Genomic DNA, 22,116 nt, shown 5'->3' with positions numbered 1-22,116 from the left:
AAACAACAATCAAACAAAACAAAATCAGTACTTGAGAGATTTGGAAATATGACACAAAACGTAACTTTGAGTTCGTCCAGACAGCACCGGGCCAATATGTCTTAACTGCATCATGAAATTACAGAACAAAGAATTTAGATCATGAAAGTTATTTGATATTGTTCAAAGCATCACTGTTGAGATGACTTGAGGTAGGTTTGACTGAAAGATATTTCTCTCTCGTCCTTTAGTTTGTCACTTTGAGTACTTGCGTCCTTACAGCGTTCACACTTGTAAATTGCTTGAATCTATTCTTGTGCTAGAAATTTAGGCCATCAACAAAAAATGTACGAGCAACGATGTTGATAATTGATCAATCAGGGTTTTCAGATTCCAGCTTCTAAAATATGCAAATTAGCTGAATTGTTTTCTGATCAAGAAAAATAGATGTTTTTTAGTATTGTTGGTTTGACCGTACACTGGGTGCTGGCGAACTGTAACTGATTTGCCATTTTCCACTATAATTGACCGGCCTGAATACCTGACAGATTAATTGAGAGTTGCTGCCCTAATGTCTTTGGCTTTACTGGGTAGTGTAATGCAATTGTAACTCAAACAATGCACTTTTTTGTTTTGGCAAAACAGAAAATGCCAACATTTCACAGGACAAATGCACATACATGAAACTGGATCCTCTTCTGCTCATCACAACATCTGACTGTAACCAGAGACGAGGCTTCATCTGCACCCAGAGTATGCATCAACAGTTTCCTAATCCCTGGTTTAACTTTGTTTCCTTCTTCTCTCTTATTAATAACAACTCAGTGAAGTTTATTAGTTTTCTTTTTTCATTTCACTTTCTATGCAATATGCAGATTGTTAAAAGTGTAATTCTTGTTTTAAAGATTTGTGCAACTCTACATCGAACACAAAGGTAAGAGACACATTACACGCTCAGTAAAACTCTGTATGAACGTCCATACCCACATGTTGCATTTGTTTACATTTTCTTTGCAGAACACAAGGGTGTCCAGTCATGCAACCAGATATCGTAAGTTGGATTGAAACATCAAGTTTCATCAATTCAATCAACAATGAAAGTTGGGAATAAAACAAACAGCCATGGTAACTGAGTTTGTGTTTCTTTCTCTGTACTTGTAAAACCCACTTTGATTTAAGGACCCAAAAGGGATGTAGATCTCATGGCTTTGCAAGTTGAAAACATTGAATCCCTTCTCATGGTGAGAGATGCCTTATTTATTTCACATGACCAATGAATCACGAAAGGCATTGAATAGTGATAGTAAATTAGACATCAAAGTTCTTAAGTGTTGTTTTTTTGAGGCAGGAAGCAGATAAAGAACTATACCGAATGGAAACCACAGTAGGGGAGCCAACAAACAACAACAGGGTGGGTACCTTCACTCTAGAAAGCGTGTTGTAAACAATCGTGTTGTTGTTCTTGTTGCATTATTCACCTTTTTAATGCTGAGTGTGTGTCATGGCATATCAAATAAAAGTCTGTTTTCCCATTCACAGGACAAATTTATTAAACATTTATTGAGTGGCACAAAAAAACTGACAACAGCATTTGCTTTGGAAAATGAAAACACCATCAGTCACATCATCAAATGTAGCACCGGCATCCTCCATCTCTCATTGGACAAATGTGACATCGATACTAACCCTAACCCTAAAGTAACTACTGCACTGTACTCATGTTGTTGTCATTATGCTGTTACAATCGGGTGATGTTGCTTTTATTTCCCTCTCCAGTCTTTGTTCGAGGATATCTTTGAGATCTTTCGGACAATCTCTCTGCTGATTGGTAGTGGAACCGCAAACAATGTGCTCTTCAGGCACCCACTAGGCACGATCTTTCAGAGCAGGTAAGACACCGTTGCAACATTTCTTTAATTTTTAACCATTCATAAATATGTCGGTAAGTATATATATTTTTGAAACTGCTGTATATTATTTTCCAAAATGTTATTTCCGTTCCCCAAGACACACACCATCTGATCTCAGCAACTCCGTGCTCGGTTCAGAAAAAGAGGGTGGGTTTGTCCAACTCCCCTCATTTGGAGCTCTTGAGTCTCAGCTTGGAAAGTACAACCCAATCATCGTTCAGGTCTGTGTGGTATCATCATGTGCATGTGTGTTTGCACCTTTATTTTCATCTGCAGCCTTTCAACAGAGCTTTTCTCCCTCTTAGCTGGCCGTGCTTACAATGAATCCCCATCCCTCTGAAGACAACATCACAGGAGCTATTTGCAGCCTTTTACTGAGTTTTGGAGATAAAGACTTAAAGCTGACCAACCTTTCAGGGAGTATACAGGTACAACCAATGTGGGAATTGTGTTCCAAATTGGGAAGAAAAAGTGGTACATATTAACTGAACCCGTCATGTCTAATAAAATGATGCATATTGTGAATTAAGTAAATTCTCAGCAAAGTTAGAAATATCAAGGTCAATCTCACCTTCTCCACATTTTTTAGCCAAATCATCTTCACATATGAATATTTCTCTTTTGTGTGTGTCTTCTCCGCTTTTCCATTGTTGTAAATACAGTCTTGAAGATAATGAAACTCACTTTTACACAGAGCTCACACAACTATACTAAGATATATGTCCTTGAGTTTCATTTGAATAGTAATACTAACTTGCATTCTTGGTTTCTCCAGATCTTTTTGTCTCGCCCAAATGCTACAGTACAGATGAACAGAACTATTGTGTTGGAGAAAAACACAGACGCTTTGACATCATTCAACGTCTCCGACACTAATATGACTATCATCATTAGTGTGACTCCCAATTCTGATGTGCCAGTAAATTTGAAGTTGTCAGCAGGAACGCCTCCTACCAAAACATATTTCAGCAATGAGATCACCTTGAACTATACAGGTAACTGTCAGTACAAGCAGGCACTTCTGCTGTAAAGTCATTGAGTTTAGACATCATCTGTAACGCTGTGTGGCGATAGGACCACTGTGATCGACATGGGTGTCATGATGACCCCATCAAATAGTAAAAGTAACATTTTACCCTGGGCATTATTAATATATAAGATATAATGTGCTTTATAAGTTTATTGGCTCTTTGATTATGAAGTCATATAATGGTTTATTTATGCAATAGGAGACTATCGCTGGTTCATAACCCCAGAGATGTTACAGCAAACTCCTGGAGTCTGGTATGTTTCCTCCAGCGTCTCTGATTCTTGGGAGCCAAACATGACGCTGACGATCACTTCCTTTACGACCAAGTGCTTTTACTGGGACATAGTGACGGAGACATGGAGCACTGATGGCTGCTCTGTGAGTTTCTGATGAACTTGGTTGTATATTCTTTTGACTCTACATGCACAACAATGTTGCATAACAGGAGGTGATGTGGTTTCTTTGTCTCAGGTAGGGAACAAAAGCACTCCATACCTAACCCAGTGCCTGTGTAACCACCTCACTATCTTTGGGAGCTCCTTCTTTGTCATGCCCAACCACGTGGATATATCTCGCACGGCAGAGTTGTTTGCCACCGTGACTGAGAACTATGTGGTTCTGGCCCTGCTGTGCTCTTTCTTTGGTCTCTACCTTATCACTCTGCTGTGGGCCTGCTATGCTGACCGCAGAGCAAGCTCTAAGGTCAGTCTCTGGAGTGGTGGAGAGTTTGTTTGGAAACTAAATTCTTCATATTCATTCCACTGACAAAACACAGCAATATATGCCCACACCTCCATAGTATGCACTACATTGTTTTATGTTTAACCATCAGATGAAGATGACTCTGCTGGAAGACAACCACCCAGGCGCTCAGTACAACTATCTGATCGGTGTCCAAACTGGCCAACGCAAGAATGCTGGGACTACTGCCAACGTAAGAGTCTTCTCTTATTGACAGAAATATGTTTTTTTTCTTATTAATGTTTCTGACAGATAAATGAAATAACTCATGGAATAGTCCTTTTAATGAGGGTACCATATATCTTGGCTTAAAGTATCACACGGTATGTTTAAGCCTCAAACAAATTATGTATACAGCACATCAAAATACTGAGCCTCACCATGCCCCAGCCACCACAGATGGGTTCACAATTCAAAAGTATGTCTTTAAACAATAGGATGGTCAGTATGGAGTATGGAAGGGGAATTATTACTTTTTCAGACTGACTTGAAAATTCTGATCAACACCTGAATGCATCCAAATGGCGGACCCAGACACTTACAATAATAGTTAATATACTGTATATAGTGAGGCAATTACTGAAAGTGAATACATTGAATGACAAAAATGGAATTTGATTTCTTGAAATTCTTGTGGATCATAACGTTAAATGTTAAAGAATGAGAATGAATGAAAACCAGCCGAAATGAATATGCAGTGTAAATCTATGGTTTGCTTCAGAAAATGGTCGTCTGTTTTGTCAAGTATACGCAGGTCACTGATGTGTGAACCCAGTGCTGTGACATCCGTTCGTTGTGCTGTCCTTTAGGTGACAGTGAAGCTGATTGGCTCAGAGGGCGAGAGTGGCACGTACAACCTCACGGACCCTGAGAAGCCTGTGTTTGAGAGAGGAGCTTTCGATATATTCCTGCTGGCCACACCCTTCCCACTGGGCGAAATGCGAAACCTCCGGCTGCAGCATGACAACTCTGGAGGTCACCCATCATGGTACTTATGAAAACATTTAGTTATATTCCAGATCAATGCACAGCGCTTCCCATTACAAAAATAAATGTTTTTAAACATAAAAAAGTGTATCTCCCAAAGTTATGAACATATCTTAAATCAGCATAATTTGTTTAGAACTGAGTATAAAGGAAGTTTGCTTGCAGCTTTATGTACTTTTTAGGTTGTACCTTGACGTTATGTTTACATAGTTGTGTGTTTTTTAATGCTTGTATTGATTCACCTCTACACTAAAATGTAAATAACTGCTGAGTGGCTGTCACACACTGTGACACTTTGAAATGTCAGGCCTGTCTCATCTTAGCAATACCGTGTTATCACGTCTCACAAAACACCACTCTCTGTTTACACACACATACACACAGATACACACACTTTAGTAGAAAATAGATTTTACCTATATTTAGTTCATCATAGAAATGAGGCTTTTCATGAAGAATCACATTAAATGCTTCGGTCAATTTGCAGTACTATACATCCGACAGGATGAGTGACGCACTGTCAGGCGTTCTTTGATATGGTCTTTGACAACAAGTAAGAGATATCTGGGCACAGTAAGTGGTAAATAGAAACTTAAAAGTAAAATATGTATGTATTATGGTGATATCATTATTTCCTTTTGTTTTGTCCTGTTTGCAAAGTTGCTAAGTGTAGCTTCTATATTATATAACATTTGTGTGCAATTATTGTGGTAAATGTGTAATGTAAATTGTATTTTACAAATACCCGTATAATAAGGTATATCAACAAGGTGACCATCCAAGACCTCCAAACGCAACAGGTGTTTCACTTCTTTTGTGACTGTTGGCTGAGCACTGAGCATGGAGACAATATGACCAAGAAAACCTTGAATGCTGCAAAGAACAACGAGATTGCCAGCTTCAGGTCAGATCACTTTACACCGCTGAAATAAACCGACTCAGCTCTTGAGAAATTCTCACTACGGCTGTTCTTCTTTCTCGCCAGAAATATTTTCCACAGCAGAACATCGACTGGCTTCAGAGACGAGCACATCTGGGTTTCCATAGTGGATCCGCCCTCACGTAGTCCATTCACTCGTGCCCAGAGGGTCTCCTGCTGCATGAGCCTGCTGCTCTGCACCATGGCCATCAATATCGCCTTCTGGAACATTCCTATAGATGAGGACTCAACAGTACTCTTCTCAATTGGTGAATTGTGCAGTCTTTAATTTCTTTAGCTGTCAATGAGGGCAACGTTTCATTCAAGGGGGAACTATAATCTTTATGTTAATTGAATCAGTGTGGTTGTTGGTTGATAATAATTGTTAGTTCGAGAATATAAGGCCAGTTACACAACAAACCCACAGTTTTATTAGTAAGTTACTATATAGATCATAAAATCAAACAAATGTAATATAATGAGAGGTCGTCTTTAAGTCTCAAAGTTGTGGATGAAAGGTCCAATGTAGGAGCCAATATGCGAGCTGGAGATAGAGAGTCTAATATGAGAAGATGTCTGTTAACTTCTGATGTATTCTATCTTCACATCTCCACGACCACATGTGCAGTAAATCAATGTGTAGGAGGAGAGACTGGAGCCACTATGACAAGTGGTTGCTTAATGCTGACCTTGATTCACAATGTGGATAATTGTGGGAATTGGTAGGGGGATGAGAAACGCCTCATGCAGCTATAGGTTTTTAGTTTTTAACATATGGTCAAAGTCAGCTTTATTGTCAATTTCTCAACATGGACCAAACATACAGAGGAATTGAAAAAAGGTTTTTCACTTGTTGAACAAAATAAAGGAAATACAGACAATAAAGTGCAACTCGATCAAAACACATTTCTAAAGACAAAAACACAGACAATATTTGAGACAAGATTTATATTAAAAAGAACTATCTTTCTCTATTTAGCAGTATTAAGTTCAGAAATGCTCCGTTGATGCGGACATGTTGATGTCGCCACCTGCAGGCAAAACAATAATAGTTTATTTGTAATAGTATAAGTGTAACACATGGACTGTGGTTTAACATAGAGCCTCCTGTTAAAACCTTTGATTTCTTTGTGTATCTTTCTCTGTGTTTGTTTGATATTTTATATTGTACACTTGTACCACCTGTTTAATGAAGTGACATATTACATGTACATTGAACACGAGCCACTATGTTGCACTTGTCTCCAGTAAAATGGATGGATAACAAATATTCAAACAGAAATAAAATTCAATTCAATTCAGTTTATTTTGTATAGCCCAAATTCACAAATTACAAATGTGCCTCATAGAGTTTTACAATCTGTACACATACGACATCCCTATTCCAGGACCTCACATCGGATAAGGAAAAAATTATATTAAAAAACTGAATAAACCTTTCACGGGGAAAAAAACCTTCCGGAGAGCAACAGGACTCACGTCAGACAATAAATATTGAGAATAGTTCAATAAAACATTTACTATATTTGCCCAATATCCACACTAATCTGAGTTTGTAGACAGTGTGTTTTTTTCAATTATAGGGTTCACCTCTAGAAAGGGTGTGGTGGTTTCTGTTTGGCTTTCTACCGGCTCCTGAGGGAAATGCCAAAAGCTCCACCAGCGAGTTGCTAACTTTGTCTGCATGCCGTTTCCTTGTCGTGCACGCACACACTGTACTGTATCAGAACTGTAATGAGGTTGAAGAGAGGCATACAACCAATTCAGTTGCATCTCATCGGTATCTGACACTGTCCTTGTTCTCGTTTTGTTTCTCCAGGTTCTTTGAAAATTACCTGGCAGGAACTCATGGTGGGGGTACAGAGTGGTCTACTCATGTTTCCAATCAACATCCTCATCATCACCATCTTCAGAAGCATCAAACCTCGCATGCTATCGAAATCTAAAAAAGGAGACTCCGAGGAGAACGTGAAATCCCCAGCAGTGACCGTAGCAGCCATTCTAAAGGTGTGTTGCATGACCGAGTCTTTATGGGTGTGCGTGTGTTTTTAATGAATTACACTTGCCTCATCACTGACCTTGTAACCCCACTTACTGTGAGTGCTCTGTGGCTTTGACTTTGGAGGACCTTATATTGTAAGCAATATGTCCTCTTCCTTTTCCATGTGTTTGATCAAACATTGTACATGTTGCGCATCCATGGATATCCCTAGGATATGGAGGAGGTGATTATTTCTGTGAGCAGTAGTCCTAGGAACAAGATGCCAGAGATGCAGAGACTGGAGACCACCACTGACCTCTCCCTTGCCTTGGACAGGGTGCATGACTTCATCCAACTTATGCAAGGTAGTTAAAAAAAAAAATCTGTTGTTTTTTTTCCACAAAGAAATAGCATTGACCACTTCCTGAAAGAAAGAAAATGGTTTTCTGTACTCTCTGTTCTGTACAATTTAAGAACAAATATTAATAAGTACAAATAACCAGAACAACATTAGACAGAAAACGATATTAGAGCACAGATACTGTAAATCTCATGAAAAGACAAAACCAACCATGTGCGTATCTGAAAGCTCTCCACCTCCCCCAGCCTGCCTCTCAGTCCCAAGTCAATGCTGAAGATGTGAATCTTGATGAAAACCAAGATGGGATTTGGTGCACGAGTGAGTTTCAGAGTGTATAAGCTGTGCAGAGAGATGACATGACACGCTGGTCTGTTTGTTCTCCTGTTAAAGGGGAGAGTGAGAGTGGTCCTCACTGGGTGTACTGCAGCAAGTTCATCCTGGCTGCTCTCTGTCACCTCCTGACGTGCTTGGAAAAACTGGATCAAAAGCACTTTCCGAGTGCAGAAGAATACCAGCAGACCCTCAACACCACCAACCATCTGGTTCGCAAGGCTGAGATGGTCTTCACCAGCCATTTGGCCTCCAGGTCAGCTCTCCGGCCAACACACAGAAACAAAATATCTGTATAAAGTAGATACACGATTGATTGGATTTGACTTTATTGTACTTCCTCTCCTCTTTCCTCCTCCTTGGCTCAGCCCGCTCCCTGTGGAGAAGAAGAAGAAGAGGTCGGCAAGCTGCTGGCTGCCTTGGTGGTGTGTGTTCTTGGGCTGGTTCCTGTTGCTGTCCATCAGCGCAATTTCCACTTACTTCACCCTGTTATACGGCTTTTCGTACGGTAGTGCAAAATCCATCAAATGGGTCATGTCTCTGGGCCTCTCCCTCTTCCAGAGCATCTTCATACTGCAGCCACTCAAGGTACTACCGTGTCATTTGCAAGTGCCTTCATCATTTCAAGTGTTTGATTATAAAAAGAAAGCTGGATGAAATTTTTCATCTTCAAAAGTAACTTCACTTAGCACATAGGCCTAGTCAAAAATGTTCCTTGTTAAACAAAGAAATGAAAAAGAGAATATGACTACATTTAAGACCGTTTGCTTTTTTGTGGATTGTTTTTTTTCACAGGTGATAGGAGTTGCTGTTTTTTTTGCCCTGCTTCTGAAACCTGTAGCTATGGAGGAGACTGACGAAATCAAGCAGGTGATGTTAGGTAAGAAAAACATAATGCATCCATTATGTACAGATTCCTAGCCGTAAGTAAAGTGCTGTGTAGAAAGTGCTGTGCTCCAAAACACATTTTTCTATATCTTTGATATTGTCTGTGTTCATCTGATTCGTGTAATACATGTTTATTGTAACCCGTAGGCCTATAGTAGTTTTTCATTTGTGTTGTCTTTATCTATGAATGAAAACAAGTGCTGGAGTTTAACAAACCAACATACAATTATCACCCAACTCTGCAGTTTCCCCCTTTAGTGCATTGCTTTGATCACTCTTTACGTGTTGTTTTTGGATGAAGCCTAAACTATGCACAAGCTGTTCAGCCCCAAACCTGCAGACCTAGCAACTAGCTGGGCAACAAAGTGCAGCGTTTAGAGTCAGATATTACACTCAAGAGTTGGAGGAGACCAAAAACAGAGCTAAAACAGAGGGAATAATGGACTTATATTAAAACCAGTTGCGCAATGTCTGCCAGATGTGTAAAAAGGCAACTGTTTGCTAACACGTCTGCCATGACAGCCTAAAGTTAACAATACGTCAATGTGGTGTTCACAGCTTGTTTCTGCTGCTCCCAAGTGGACAACATTTGAGTAAATGCTGGTTTAAAGACATTTAAAGAGAATTATAATACAAAGGAAATAACACTCAACACTAAGGGGAATAATAACCTGGTTTCAATTTGATTTTCTTGAAAATATTATTTCCAGCTTGTCACTTTATTTCCATTAAATAAAGATAACATATCTGTGACAACTGAAGCCTTACAACTTAGCACATTTCTTTTGTAATTAACAGCCTTTTAGGATAAACCTCTAAATTCCATGTGTTACTTACTTTATTAAGTCTCTGTATAATTCATAAAGCAGACGGAGGGATCCATTCTATGTGGTTGTTCATGCAGTGAGCTCTTATGTAATAATGCATATGAAACAGTAAAACTAGCTTAGACAAAGACAAAGGTATTACTCTTTTAGTTTTCTGCTCTTCCCAAGTGACTCAACGGGGCATCAGTGCTCGCTCTGTTTAGGAGCTGTACTGTGAGCTCACTGGACTGTCTTCTCTTTTCCAGAGCAACAAGCCAAGTGTCGACGCTACTCTGGCAGGGACACACTGTGAGGAAGCTGCATTTAGATGGAGATGTGGTCTTCTTTGTGGGCACAGCTGCAAACTACGGCAATCCTCTCTGCTTCAACACTCTTTTGCACATATTGGAAGTTTGAACTTTCTGAATCTATAATTAATTTTGGTGTTTTGTTTGTATACATATTTTCCAATGTTTTCAGAAACGGTGATTCAGGGTAAATGGGTAACTACATAACTGTAGCTGTTGCATGTCATTGTGTTGCTTTTCCCTAGTCATTTACTATCCGTGATGATGTGTGTGTATGCAAAGAAAATCTCTGGTTTCTTTCGTTCATTTTAGGAGGCTGTTATATTCATTGTCCTAAGAAATCAACCTCTATGTCTGACCCCGCATCAAACTCGCCATCACAAAAACTCCAACACTCATAACTTAGCGAAGAAGCTCAACCTGAAATTCTATGTTCAGAACCAGATCAGACCATTTATCACCCATTCTGTCTCAGACACATCAAGATGCAATTATTTTTTAAATAATTATCCAATTTGGTCCCTCACCAAAAAAGACACCATTGAACCAATAACAAGACTATAGCGCTCATGAGGTCCATTGGAACCCTCTCGGATCACCTCTTCACCGTAATTTCACATTTTAACGCCCTGCCGTTTCAGAGCTTTTTAAAAAATACATTATCTTTTGTAATAGTGTTAGATTTAGAGTTGTTAGAGGTTTTTTGTAATAATAAAGTAAAAACAATCAACTAGCAATGAAATATGGGCCTGCTAGAATGATTGAATATATTATATAAAAAGTATATACAAATATTACAAATGTGTTGCTATTATCTTTGAATCATTGATATGTTTAGCATTCAGAGACTCCTAGCAGCCACAGCCCATCGCTATCAACATGAATAGTGATCACAGTGTGTGACGTCCGACCATCGACTGCACACCAACATGGACTTGGTAGAGTGGGAGGGTGCTTCTACGTAACATATGGGACATACGGGAGCTGATTAGCTATTGATGACTTTTTTTATTTTCATATTCATGTCAATTTAATACATGCTGAAGGTGAATCTCACAACTTCTCATCATACATGCAGTCTTCTGTGAGATTCAGTTTGTCCTCCCATTTAATTATTTATGGCGCAGAACTAACTATAAAGTTTGTGCTTTTGGTTTGGGAATGCAAGCAGGCCTGAAGACACTTTTATGTCCTGTCACAAGCCATCTGTGCTTCTATCATATATGAGCTTATATCTATTCACTGATCTTTGTATTGTTTTCATTTACTGTGTACGTATTGTATGTGTGAACTTGATTAACCATATTTAAATTATCTAATGTCTTAGTGTATTTAATCTATAGAGCATTTTAACTGAAAGAGCTCCATTTATTAGCTGATAAGTCTGTAAACCTGACCTTTTTTGTTTGCCTCACTGTCACTACTATATTAAAAGATGTCTGTAGTATGTTTTCATGTATGCATATTGTCACAACCCAGCTCAAAGGCTGGAACATAGATGGGAGACCAGACAAATTAAAAGCAATGAGTAGACATGTATTTAAGAATAACACAACTCACTTAAACAAACAAAACAACGCCACAAGAGAGCAGCCAGCCAGGCAACGCAGCGAACAGCCTCGATATTCAGGGGTTGCGTCTTTATAGCTGGCTTTCCAATCAGGTTCAGGTGTGGCTCATCCGCTTTCGATGCTGAGAGCAAACAGGACCCAGACCCCTAGTGGAAGGGAGGGGTCGTCACAATATGTATCAGAATTTATATAAAGGAGAATTTCAATGTAATTGACAAAAAAAATGTAAATAGAAATAGTATATTTCACGTCATTCAGTCAATATCATTTCACGCTTGTTAGTAGTTGCATAAAAATGAATATACAACATCAAACATGCTTGTGTTTAAAAAAATCCATCACCACTAAAAAAGCAGTGGGAATGACAGCCTGGCCAATCAAAGTGAGACTTGGATAGTTCACCTGCATTGAGTCAGTCTTTGAGATCACATAGAAAACAAGTTCTTCTACGACATTATTAGATCAACATTGGTGAGATAAGCCAACAACAAAATTAGCTTGTGATTATTTCCTTTGCAGAATGCATCCTTTCAGTGAAATAACCTTTAAAGCTAAAATACACATGCTTGTTATTCTCACCTCACGTCAGCAGCCATCGTTTTTCCTCACAACATTCCAGTAGAGTAACTCAACGTGCATTAATGCCACAGTGATTGGCCTATTCAAAGAATGTGGTTACTTTGTCAATACCGCTGTATATTCTATACTACTGGTGAACAGTTTTCAGTTTATTGTGGGATGTTTAAAAGGAGCCTCGAGTAACCTCACAATGACACAACATTAAGAAGAGCAGACTGGATCTTTTTATATAGTCTTAAACATAAACCTGAATCTGTTTGTGTCACAGGGTCACCATATGTGACACACCAACTATTGTTCCAATGTTTACTTTATATCAGATAACATCCCGCTCTGGTTGTGCCTAATGTAATGCACCTAGAGTAAGACAAAATGTCTGAGAAATGCACTTCATGTAAACAAATCTGATTTGTTTATTTAAAAGAGCAGTTTAAAGAATGGTTGACCTTTCTAGCTGAACATGCCTTGCTCCTTTACGCAGAAAGCGCTTCATTGGACGAGACTATTTAAACCAAAATACGGTGTGAAATGGAATTCATTTAGATTACTATATAAAATTGTAAAAAATGTCAACTCCGCAATAAAATAAGGCACTTCATCTAGAAGTAAGTTTGTTGTAGCAAACTGCTTTTCCTTTACACTGAGGACCCTTACTGGCCACCATTTGACATTACATAATTATAAAGCAGAGGAAGTGTTGTAAATAATAAGAGCAAATAGTGTTAAAAAAAAAGAAAACAACTTCCAGTTCCAAATACTCTTATTAAATTGTTATTTTGTATACAGTGAAAAAAAACTTCCTTTTTTTTGCAACAAGACACAATTGTGTCAATGTTTAACATGAAAGAACAGTCCATCATAGAAAAGATAGCAGATCACAGTTCTGGAGTGTTAATCATCTCTATTTCGTCAACCGCTGAAAAGCCTTTATATTTGTTTTCCAGAGATTGCTGAGTCATTGTATTCAAGGCCACCGTCCATTTGCCATGCAAGCAGAGCTGGGTGTGGTTAGGTTTCAGCGACACGTCACGTCTGTACGACAACAAAACCCTCCGACTCCCATTTATCCATCAAAACATTCCGCCTCTATTGCCAGAACAGGCATTTCATAAAAGCTACAAATTTCACCTCAACAGGTTTTTAGAGAATTGTTTATGGGCAAAGCAAATATAGCAAGCTGAGTGTAATCTAAACAAATAAAACCCACAGATAACATAGCTTGATGAAAACCTAATGCATAATCCTAGGACAGATTGGCAAGGCCTCTGATGAGAAAAGGTACCTAAGGCAAATGCAGTGGTGCACAGGAAGTACGAGACACATGATCAGAGGTCAACACAAACTAATCACCTCTGGGGTCAATATTTAGATATTAATCTAAATCAATCAAATTAGTTTGTGTGGCTGCTCTCTTTGCACACATCAGCTTGTAAATGAAGTACATTAACGTTAAGACAGGGCAGGTATTTGGTGAGACCGAGATTCAAAAGGGAATTTCTTTTTCCTGTAGTTTGATTATTCGTGTCACTATGTCCATCTATATCAATGTAAATGTATTTACAGTGGTTTTTTTTCATGCAGTTTCATCACGTCTGCGTCCCACCACCCCTATAACAGGTTAGACATGTTTCACCGTGGACTTTCCCAAGAGGGCTCATACTTTTATTTCCTGGTATGGATGAATCTAGAAGTGTAAGGAGTGTTTAAAAACATCCTGCCCACTGGAACACAACTGCACACCTGAGCAAGTCACTGAAAATATGGCATAAATCTTTCTTCATACCTTTATGTAAAAAATAAATAAATTGCAGGCTGTTGGCGCCTCGTCTTAGAAACATATCCCAGCCTCTGTTAGTGTGAATGCCGGCTCCCAGTCAAACTGGGCCGGCCAGTCTGGCTTGTTTGACTACTTTGAGACTGAACTCAGGACAAAGTGACAACGATCAAAGCGAAGCATTTGGAAAGCATAATCAAGGCATGTCCTGCAATTATTTATTCATCCCCTCCTCTCCCAAAAAACCCCAGGGAGAAGCAACAAATTCAATCTAAGTTTGGTTAAATAGTACATTAAATAGACAAACTGGAAAAGTTAAAAGTCTGTGTGAACTTAAAGAGAAGTGAAGAAATTAAAACTCACCGCTACCGTCAACAGAAATCAGATTTCTGCCACAGTCATATTTATATAAATGAGGTAAGACTAAATGTTTAATTTCTGTGTAAGATTACTTCTCTGTGGAAGGACGAGAACTACCAAATCATTTCCTGTTTTGAGCTGCGTCGACGACAGCACGTGTGTGTATATATATACATATATATGTGCGTGTCGACCAGGGATAAAGCAATTAGGTCTTCTTCTTCAGCTCCTCAAACCGCCGCGTTAAGTCGTCAAAGTCGATGTCATCCGAGGTGGTGGTGTTTCTGCCGAAGGAGGTTGTGGGGAGTGTGTCGGGAACAGAGGGGAGTTCTGGGAGAGTGTTGTTGTCGAATAGCTGAGATGAAGGGCCAGGACCTGCGAGTAATGCATGGTATTTAATTTAATTTATGCAGCAGTATACCTGGCAGCTTTTACAATATGAAAAACACAGTGGTGGTGAGTAAAGGCCATGTGTGCTCTGACAACTATGTAAACGGCACATAATGGCAGATCAGAAAGCAACCTCTCATAACAGAACATGTAAATATACATATGAACAAATGCTGAGGGATAATTACAATAAAGTGATATTAAATATAATATAATTCATGGCTAAATCTTGTGCCATCTTTTTTTTTTTTTCATATAAAAAAAAAAATTCCTATGAAAAGAGCAAAGCCAACAATTAATAAATTTTTAAGTATTACAAAGCCTAATAGCGTATTCCTGTCTGCCAGTCTTACATTGTTGTTCAAAAAGTATTAATAACACGTCAGAAATATTGGCTCTGGTTTATTTTGAATCAATACCACGTACATCAACCTGCTGCAGTAAATAATCACCAAAGCTGCTACATGTGCACTTTGGGGAGATTTGTTGACAGTAAGAAAAATATACAATAAAAATACAAATAAACAACTGGTTGCGTAACTCACCTATGGCCTGGGAAGGACCAGATGAATTGTCAGTTAGATCATCAATCTTTAACACAGAGAAAATGTGTAAGAGGTCATGTCATCTTCATATTGAAATAAAAATAGTATACTTGTTAGTGTTGAGAAAGTATAAACAATTATGTTCAATAATTCGAAAGTAAAAAGTAAAGAAATAAAAAGGGAAAACTACAGGAGATTTTTGAGAAGGTATCACCTTTTGTGTCAAAAACTGACTTTAGCCCTTAGCTCTCTCTAAAATGCACTAATCTGCTCCCATCAGAGAAACTGATCAAATCAAGTTAGTGAAGTATTCATGCGGATGAGGCAGAATCTGGTACTACTCTGACTGAATTGGTGCAAAAAAAGTAGAAGACAGGCAAAAATACAAGCAAGCTGAATGAACTGCTCTTCCCTGAAAGATGCCCTGTCCGTCTGTCCATCTGTGGGAACGGGAAGGGGGCATGGATGGGAGGGGTTCAGTCACTTACAGACTCGTACGTGGGGGGGCAGGAGGGCAGCTGAGGGGGCTGCCCTCCTCCCATGGGGTGCTGGAAGTTGTTGTAGGTTCCTGCGGGATTGTTATACGGTTCCTGGAGAAAAATAACACTCAGGTATTATTCGGAGGGAGGCCGCTTACAACTTTAAATGTATAATTCTTATTTATTTCAAGCCATCCTAAGAAAGTATAACAGAGCACAATTGTTTTCAGACTATAAATCGTGTCTGGGTGCACTGCTGGTAAAACTACATCTTATCTTCACACAGTCATATTTTCACAATGACCGGCATCAAAAGTAAAAAGAATGGGAGAAACTCTAAAGGTCAAGGACAAAACAATAAATCATTGAAGATAATCCAGAGACCTCTTTGCAGGGAGATGTAGGAGGAAACAGTTTCAGAAGAAATATAATAAACTGGCCCCTGTGATTTCTATGGACTACTTTTTAGACCGGACATTGCTTTTGGTTATAAGGACGATATAGACCATGATCGAAGGTTTCATCTAAGACGCCCAATTCTACTTTACAAGTTTTACATCCTTAAATGCATGAATGACAGCAAAGTCATAAACAATGGAGTCAGTGAAAAGAATCTCTTACGGGTCCTTGAGGAGATGGATAGTTGAAAGCTGTTGGCATATGCATGGGCATGGGCATAGCCATATGCATAGGCATAGGCATAGGCATACCACCAGGAGGTGCAGTGAAATTACCACCACCACCTCCTCCACCACCACCACCTCCTCCTCCTCTTCCAGGCTTCCTGTCAGTGTCCACGTCAATCAGGTCTGCCTCCTCTCCAGGAGACACCTCGGGCTGTCCGGAAAGAGGGTGGATGAGCAAGTAAATAAACACAATGGATGATTTCATCCTTCAAAGTGAGTGATTGTTTATTTCTAAGATTATTTATAGCTCACCCGGACCATGGCATCAGGTTCATATGGCACATTATAGTTCTTGGCGATCTCGATCAAGTAGCGCTCCACTAAGATCTTAGGAGGGGCCTCCACACCCAGTTTGTGCATCAGCTATAAAACACATCAGATATTTGATGAAATGTCACAAGAAAAGTTACTAGGCTGAAGGTGAATGCATTCTTTAACAGACAGGAAAAAAATTGCTAACCCTATCGTTGACTGTGCCAATCTGGTTTGTCCTGCACAGCTTGCCGTACTCCTTGCTATATTTTGCACAAAGCTGCTCAGATACCTGATGGAAGCATTTAAAAAGATTCAACTGTCAAGACTGGCACAATAGGAATAGAATTGTTCAATATTGTTGGCAATGCAACCAGCACCATGTTCATCTCGACAGTACTTACAGTTCTTAGTTCAGTCACCTCCGCCTGGAGACGAGGTGCTGCCCAGATGAGGGTGGACACTGCCTCCTGTAAGCCGGGGTCCAGTTCCCTAATTGGTGAAACAGAAAAGGCCACAATTACAGCCGGAGTGAAAGTAAATAAAGCAAAAACCCACACACTCCCCACAATGAATTAATGCACACGTTACAGTGTGTTCAAGAGGCGTTGGTGCACCTAGTTGACGAGTTACTCACTTCATAGACTGAATGAGACCAAAGCGAGTCAGCAGCAGATCACAGTAGAGCTCCAGGATCTCCATGGCTTCCACCATATAGTCTTCTCTGATAATGTGCTCCACGCGGATCCGAGCCCGCTCATCCTTTCCTGATGACAAGTAATCTGCGATCTCCTTCCTTGCCTTTTGAGCAAGCTCAGCTTCATTTTTCATTTGTGAATGAGAGCGGGAAAAGGTAATCTGTCATTAGCTTTTAGTATTAAAAAAAATACACAAACAAAACAGATATCAATAATATTGCTAGTGAGTGCGCGCGGATGTGTCACGGCAGAGCGATGCGACCCGAGAAGTGTTAACGGGGGTGCTGAGCGATTAAATATATCTCTTGTTCTGCCTGTTTTGTGATATACATGCCGAAAAGGTGCCTAATATTTCTAGACTGAAATAATATCGGTATTATAATTATTATAACTGAGGATTTTTTTAGTTGCCTATTTTGTGGAGCCCCCTCAGGACTTGGTGCCCTACGCGCAGCGCGTAGTGCGCGTTATGGGAGCGGCGGCGCTGATCACAACTCTGATCAAAACATAAACTAGGGATGATTAAATGACCTTCAGAATTTAACCGATTAAAAATGTATTAACCGACAATGTATGTTTTGTATACCATTTTCTCCGGAGCTCATATATATTTACTTTAATACTACAAGAGGGCGCCCCATTGGACATTGTTTTGTTTGGCGGCGCCTTTTGGTGAATAACGACAGGCGGACAAGAGCAGCCGTTTCGAGCGAGAGCCTTATTGTTTTATTAATCTGTTCGTTTAAATTGTTTGTGCTTCATCAATTAATGTTTCACATAACTAATGTGCCGCTAGAATTGTTCAAATAATACTTAAACTAAGAAAAAGATGTACGTTTTGTATCTTATCAATTATCAATCGTTTTAAGTAAAATACAGACAACATTAAAAACATTATTTATTTATTGTAAATGACCTCTCGCGGCCCACCTGCAGTACCTTCGCGGCCCACACTTTGGGAATGGCTGCTGTAGGGGTATAGGACCAGGGTGTGCGTTTGTGTATGGACTTACTTTTCTTTTTCTCAAGGAGTTTGAGACGATTAATGACGAGGCGCAGGTTGACTCTCAGCCTCTCTGCTTTGAAGCCTCCTCCCAGCATGATTACTGACGACCTGTGAACACAGAGCCGCCTGAAGAGGACCGACTCCACACGGAAGCAACACAACAGCCCAAACCTGTGATCCAGTGAGTCACGTAGCTAAACATGTGAGCGCGACCAACCCGCCGCAACAGAATGACTCCGCAGATTTAACTAATACAACACACACGAGAACATGAATCCAGCATGCCAAAAAAGCAAACGTGCTGCACGTTAATTAGATGCTCTGAACAGTTAACGTTAGCTACAGACAGCGAACGCGGCTAAATTAAGGTGCGCTAATTTAGACTTTGCCATCTTATCTATTTAATGTCTCGGATGTCTGTCTGTTCACAAACCAGACTATGACATACCCGTTTGTAAACACAACCTCGGGTCTATGTTGCTCCGCCTGGCTTTTAGCCAGCCTCGGCTTTGTTTAGCTCTCTGTTCGCCCCGGACGAGCTAACGTCGACTAGCTATTGCTCAACGCTAGCGAAATAAAAAACAAACTGATCAAACATACTCGAGTAGTGTGGAGTATAGGACACGTTTGAAGCGAATGACAGTCAGGACAGATGCCGTGACTTACCTGGAAGTTTTAGCCAAGCGTACACGCCAACTTGTTTGGGTTTCTGTCAGGGATCTGTTGTCAGGGATCCGTTCGTTCACTTCCGTAATGATTTGTCGTGACGTCTTGGGAATACCTCGAGAGGGCGGGGCCTTTACGCTTTCTGCCGAACACGTTCGACCACAGGTGTGACCCAGGTACACCGAAGTACTATTATTTCTGTTAAGTAGTAGTATTTATAACTTTATTAACATATTTTTAATTGTACGCTATCACATAAAAAAAACAAGGAGTCCACTTTATGTTGCACAAGGTGGCAGGCACGTGCACAGATAGAGCCCTAGTGGTGCTCAAGCACCAGCCCTTTTGCCCTGATTGAGAAAAGTGCCCTTTCTGCTGGAGCCACATTTTTTCTTCATTATCAGTATTTAAGAAATAAAGTTACTCTCTGTCATCAAGTCCCCCCAAATATGTATGGATGTCTGTCAGGGCCCTCCCTCCTCCACTTAGAGCGCAGTAAACGCAAGAAAAAACACTTGTAATAACTATACTTACTAATTGAGAATGAGATCATGCCAGGAAATATCAGACTTCCGTGAAAACGTTATAATGCCTCAGTCTGATATTTCCCGGCATGACCTCACTCTGGGTTAGTAAGTAGTTATTACAAGTGTTGTTTTTTCTTGCATTTACTCTTTTCATCCGAGCGGTCGAGGTTAGTAAGTCGTTTATTATATGGCATTTTTTCGCTCCTATTGTTTTGTAAATAAAAACAAATTGTAATATGTCATTTTGTTCAGCTCTCATGTCTTCTCACGACACGATGTGTTTCAGGTGTTTCCTAGCAACCAATTACTTAACTTCAAGTTACAGTGATCAATAGAAAAATCATTTTGCCGATGGGTGCCCTTTTGGGGGGGTTTGAGCACCTGCCCCCCAAAATGTCTGTGCATGTGCCTGTATATATGTGTATATATATGTATGTATATATATAAATATATATATACATAGGTAGTAGGTACGTGCACAGGTAGAGCCCTAGTGGTGCTCAAGCACGTGCCCATTTGCCCTGGATGAGAAAAGTGCCCTTTCTGTATTCATGTCAAATACACATTATTGTGGTCTTCATGCTCCGGTTTATTTTTTCTGTTTTTTAGATGTGAGACGGGAGCTGTTCTTCCAGAAAGCCCGTCGGCCCAAAGATGAACGTTACGATTAAAGTCTCTGTTTGATTCACTCTACAGGTTGGAACCGACATGCCACGTTCAACGAGTCCAGAAGGCTGAGCCCTGTGTCCGGCTGCTGGGAGGCGAGGAGCTTCCAGGCGGTCTCTTCGGGAGCTGCTGGACGAGATGCCGGCTCATGTCTCCTGTCCTCAGACTCCAGAGGACGTCCATTCATGCTGGAGGTCCAGCGGTTGTGGAGACGTCCTCCTCAATGTTGTCTGTTCATTGGTTTTGTTTCAATGTTCTCCATCCAGTTAGGAGTTTGGTTTAAAAGCATAATTTCATATACTGCCGGGTTCTGTTACTTACTTTCCTATTTTTGCCAATGAAAATCTTGTAAATAGAAATGATGCATTGCTTTAGTTGTATTATTTAGAGTGAAGATATATGTTGGTATTTGTTACTGATGGTTGCCAACTGATATGACACGTTTTGCCATGTAGGATTTTTTGTACGATAAAATATCTTTGTGGTCATTAAATGACATGTCATGGCAACAGGGTCACTACAGTACTTATTCAGTGGTACCTGTACCAGCTTGTGTTCTTTGAGCTGTTAATTGAGAGGCTTCAATTAACAGCTTGTAAAACAGACTGATCCAGAGCAGCCTGTTGCACACATGATATCTGAGATTGTTACAGCGAGATGTTTGTTGTAATGAGCTCACAGACAATATAAATATGTAGGTCTCCATATATCAGGCATGAAAACGAGTCAGGGGTGAAAAAGGTGAGAAGGATAGGCGCGCGGGTGGGTGCTGGCGACTTCCACGAACATCGATGTCGGACGTTGTATAATAATCTGTAGGTCCTCCATTCTGACACCGTCAGTGATCGGGCCCTATAATAATAGTAATATTGTGTATAATATGGTCATTCATGAACCAACTTCCTTTTTTTTTGGCGTGAACAAGTCTTCAAGTCTTGTGCTCTGCTGAGCCACGAGTCTGTTCCTTGAGTCTGTTCTGCCTCTACCTGGTTGTCACGATCTTCTACATACCTTCCATAAATATCATGATACAATACCATAAAAACAGTATACCATAAATAAGACACTGGTATATTTATATATAATAGTAATAAATAAAATATCTGTAGGCCTATGGTTCACTTTTTACCAACTTTTTCAACACTTAACAAATGGCAGTAAACTTAGTATTAGCCTACAATATATTAATGAAACTACATGGAGCCATCATAGCATTGATTATACACTATGAAGCCGTTAGTCTGTATCTGACCAGATGATACAGAGTTCATCAGGATGAGCAGCTGTAGAGTTACAGAACTTTACAGACTGAACTTAAACATTTCACTTCTGGCATCTTTTTTTATTTTTATTTTTAAAGCCGAAAATTCCGCCACTTGTGTGCGCAGACAGCTTGACACGGAGCAGCGCGTGCGCTCTGATCCCGCGCTCTTTTAATGAAGTATCGATACTAAAAATATGCTAAATCACATCGCTCTTAACGTACGGGTACTTTGTTAGTATCGCTACACCGTGCAGCGTGACAGCAGCTGATGTAGCGGACTAACATCAAGCTAACCTAAACCACCAAACGCTGAAGACATCTTGACGCTGATTGGCCGAGACGTGACATGTCCCATCAAAGATGTTCTATTGCGAAGAGCACCCTCTCCACATTTTCTCCGTGTCCCACTCCAA

General features: G+C 39.9%; 2 protein-coding genes and 2 long non-coding RNA genes across 5 annotated transcripts; 3 read left to right on the top strand and 1 right to left on the bottom strand.

Moving 5' to 3' along the window:
- The first annotated feature begins 1,181 nt into the window (after positions 1-1,181).
- On the top strand, positions 1,182-8,750 carry pkd1l3 (polycystic kidney disease 1-like 3). The gene is made up of 16 exons (XM_056412751.1): positions 1,182-1,220; positions 1,756-1,868; positions 1,987-2,110; positions 2,195-2,317; positions 2,665-2,884; positions 3,119-3,297; positions 3,391-3,621; positions 3,752-3,853; positions 4,470-4,648; positions 5,405-5,551; positions 5,633-5,835; positions 7,386-7,573; positions 7,780-7,912; positions 8,299-8,494; positions 8,607-8,640; positions 8,703-8,750. The coding sequence occupies exons 1-16, from the start codon at positions 1,182-1,184 to the stop codon at positions 8,748-8,750; spliced, it is 2,259 nt and encodes a 752-aa protein (XP_056268726.1).
- Positions 8,750-10,302, top strand: LOC130192839 (uncharacterized). The gene is made up of 3 exons (XR_008831458.1): positions 8,750-8,826; positions 9,034-9,118; positions 10,199-10,302. It is a non-coding gene; the product is annotated as an uncharacterized LOC130192839 (long non-coding RNA).
- Positions 10,303-13,132: 2,830 nt separating this feature from the next.
- ist1 (IST1 factor associated with ESCRT-III) lies at positions 13,133-19,349 on the bottom strand. 2 transcript variants are annotated; one of them, XM_056413008.1, is made up of 10 exons: positions 19,247-19,349; positions 18,588-18,688; positions 17,514-17,694; positions 17,281-17,368; positions 17,085-17,168; positions 16,877-16,987; positions 16,560-16,775; positions 15,948-16,049; positions 15,460-15,505; positions 13,133-14,899 (listed from the first exon to the last, which is right to left on the bottom strand). In XM_056413008.1, the coding sequence occupies exons 2-10, from the start codon at positions 18,673-18,675 to the stop codon at positions 14,733-14,735; spliced, it is 1,083 nt and encodes a 360-aa protein (XP_056268983.1). In that variant the 5' UTR covers positions 18,676-18,688; positions 19,247-19,349; the 3' UTR covers positions 13,133-14,732. The 2 variants fall into 2 exon arrangements, with proteins under 2 accessions (XP_056268983.1, XP_056268984.1); XM_056413009.1 differs by having other exon boundaries at positions 18,588-18,751; positions 19,247-19,287.
- On the top strand, positions 18,673-20,993 carry LOC130192838 (uncharacterized). The gene is made up of 2 exons (XR_008831457.1): positions 18,673-18,761; positions 20,470-20,993. It is a non-coding gene; the product is annotated as an uncharacterized LOC130192838 (long non-coding RNA).
- Positions 20,994-22,116: the final 1,123 nt, after the last annotated feature.

This window comes from Pseudoliparis swirei, chromosome 4 (genome assembly GCF_029220125.1).
Source record: "Pseudoliparis swirei isolate HS2019 ecotype Mariana Trench chromosome 4, NWPU_hadal_v1, whole genome shotgun sequence".
Classification (NCBI taxonomy): domain Eukaryota; kingdom Metazoa; phylum Chordata; class Actinopteri; order Perciformes; family Liparidae; genus Pseudoliparis; species Pseudoliparis swirei.
Note: the sequence above shows the minus strand (reverse complement) of the source record. Positions and strands in the feature narration are given on the sequence as shown.

Bases quoted from the DNA above. Each gene is read 5' to 3' on its own strand.
- pkd1l3 (XM_056412751.1), top strand. From the start codon at position 1,182: ATGGCTTTGCAAGTTGAAAACATTGAATCCCTTCTCATG. The intron at 1,221-1,755 runs GTGAGAGATGCC...TTCCCTCTCCAG, and splicing joins ACATTGAATCCCTTCTCATG to TCTTTGTTCGAGGATATCTT. The intron at 7,574-7,779 runs GTGTGTTGCATG...GGATATCCCTAG, and splicing joins CCGTAGCAGCCATTCTAAAG to GATATGGAGGAGGTGATTAT.
- ist1 (XM_056413008.1), bottom strand. From the start codon at position 18,675: ATGCTGGGAGGAGGCTTCAAAGCAGAGAGGCTGAGAGTCAACCTGCGC. The intron at 17,695-18,587 runs GTAAGTCCATAC...TGAAAAATGAAG, and splicing joins ACTCCTTGAGAAAAAGAAAA to CTGAGCTTGCTCAAAAGGCA. The intron at 17,169-17,280 runs GTAAGTACTGTC...TGCTTCCATCAG, and splicing joins AGGTGACTGAACTAAGAACT to GTATCTGAGCAGCTTTGTGC.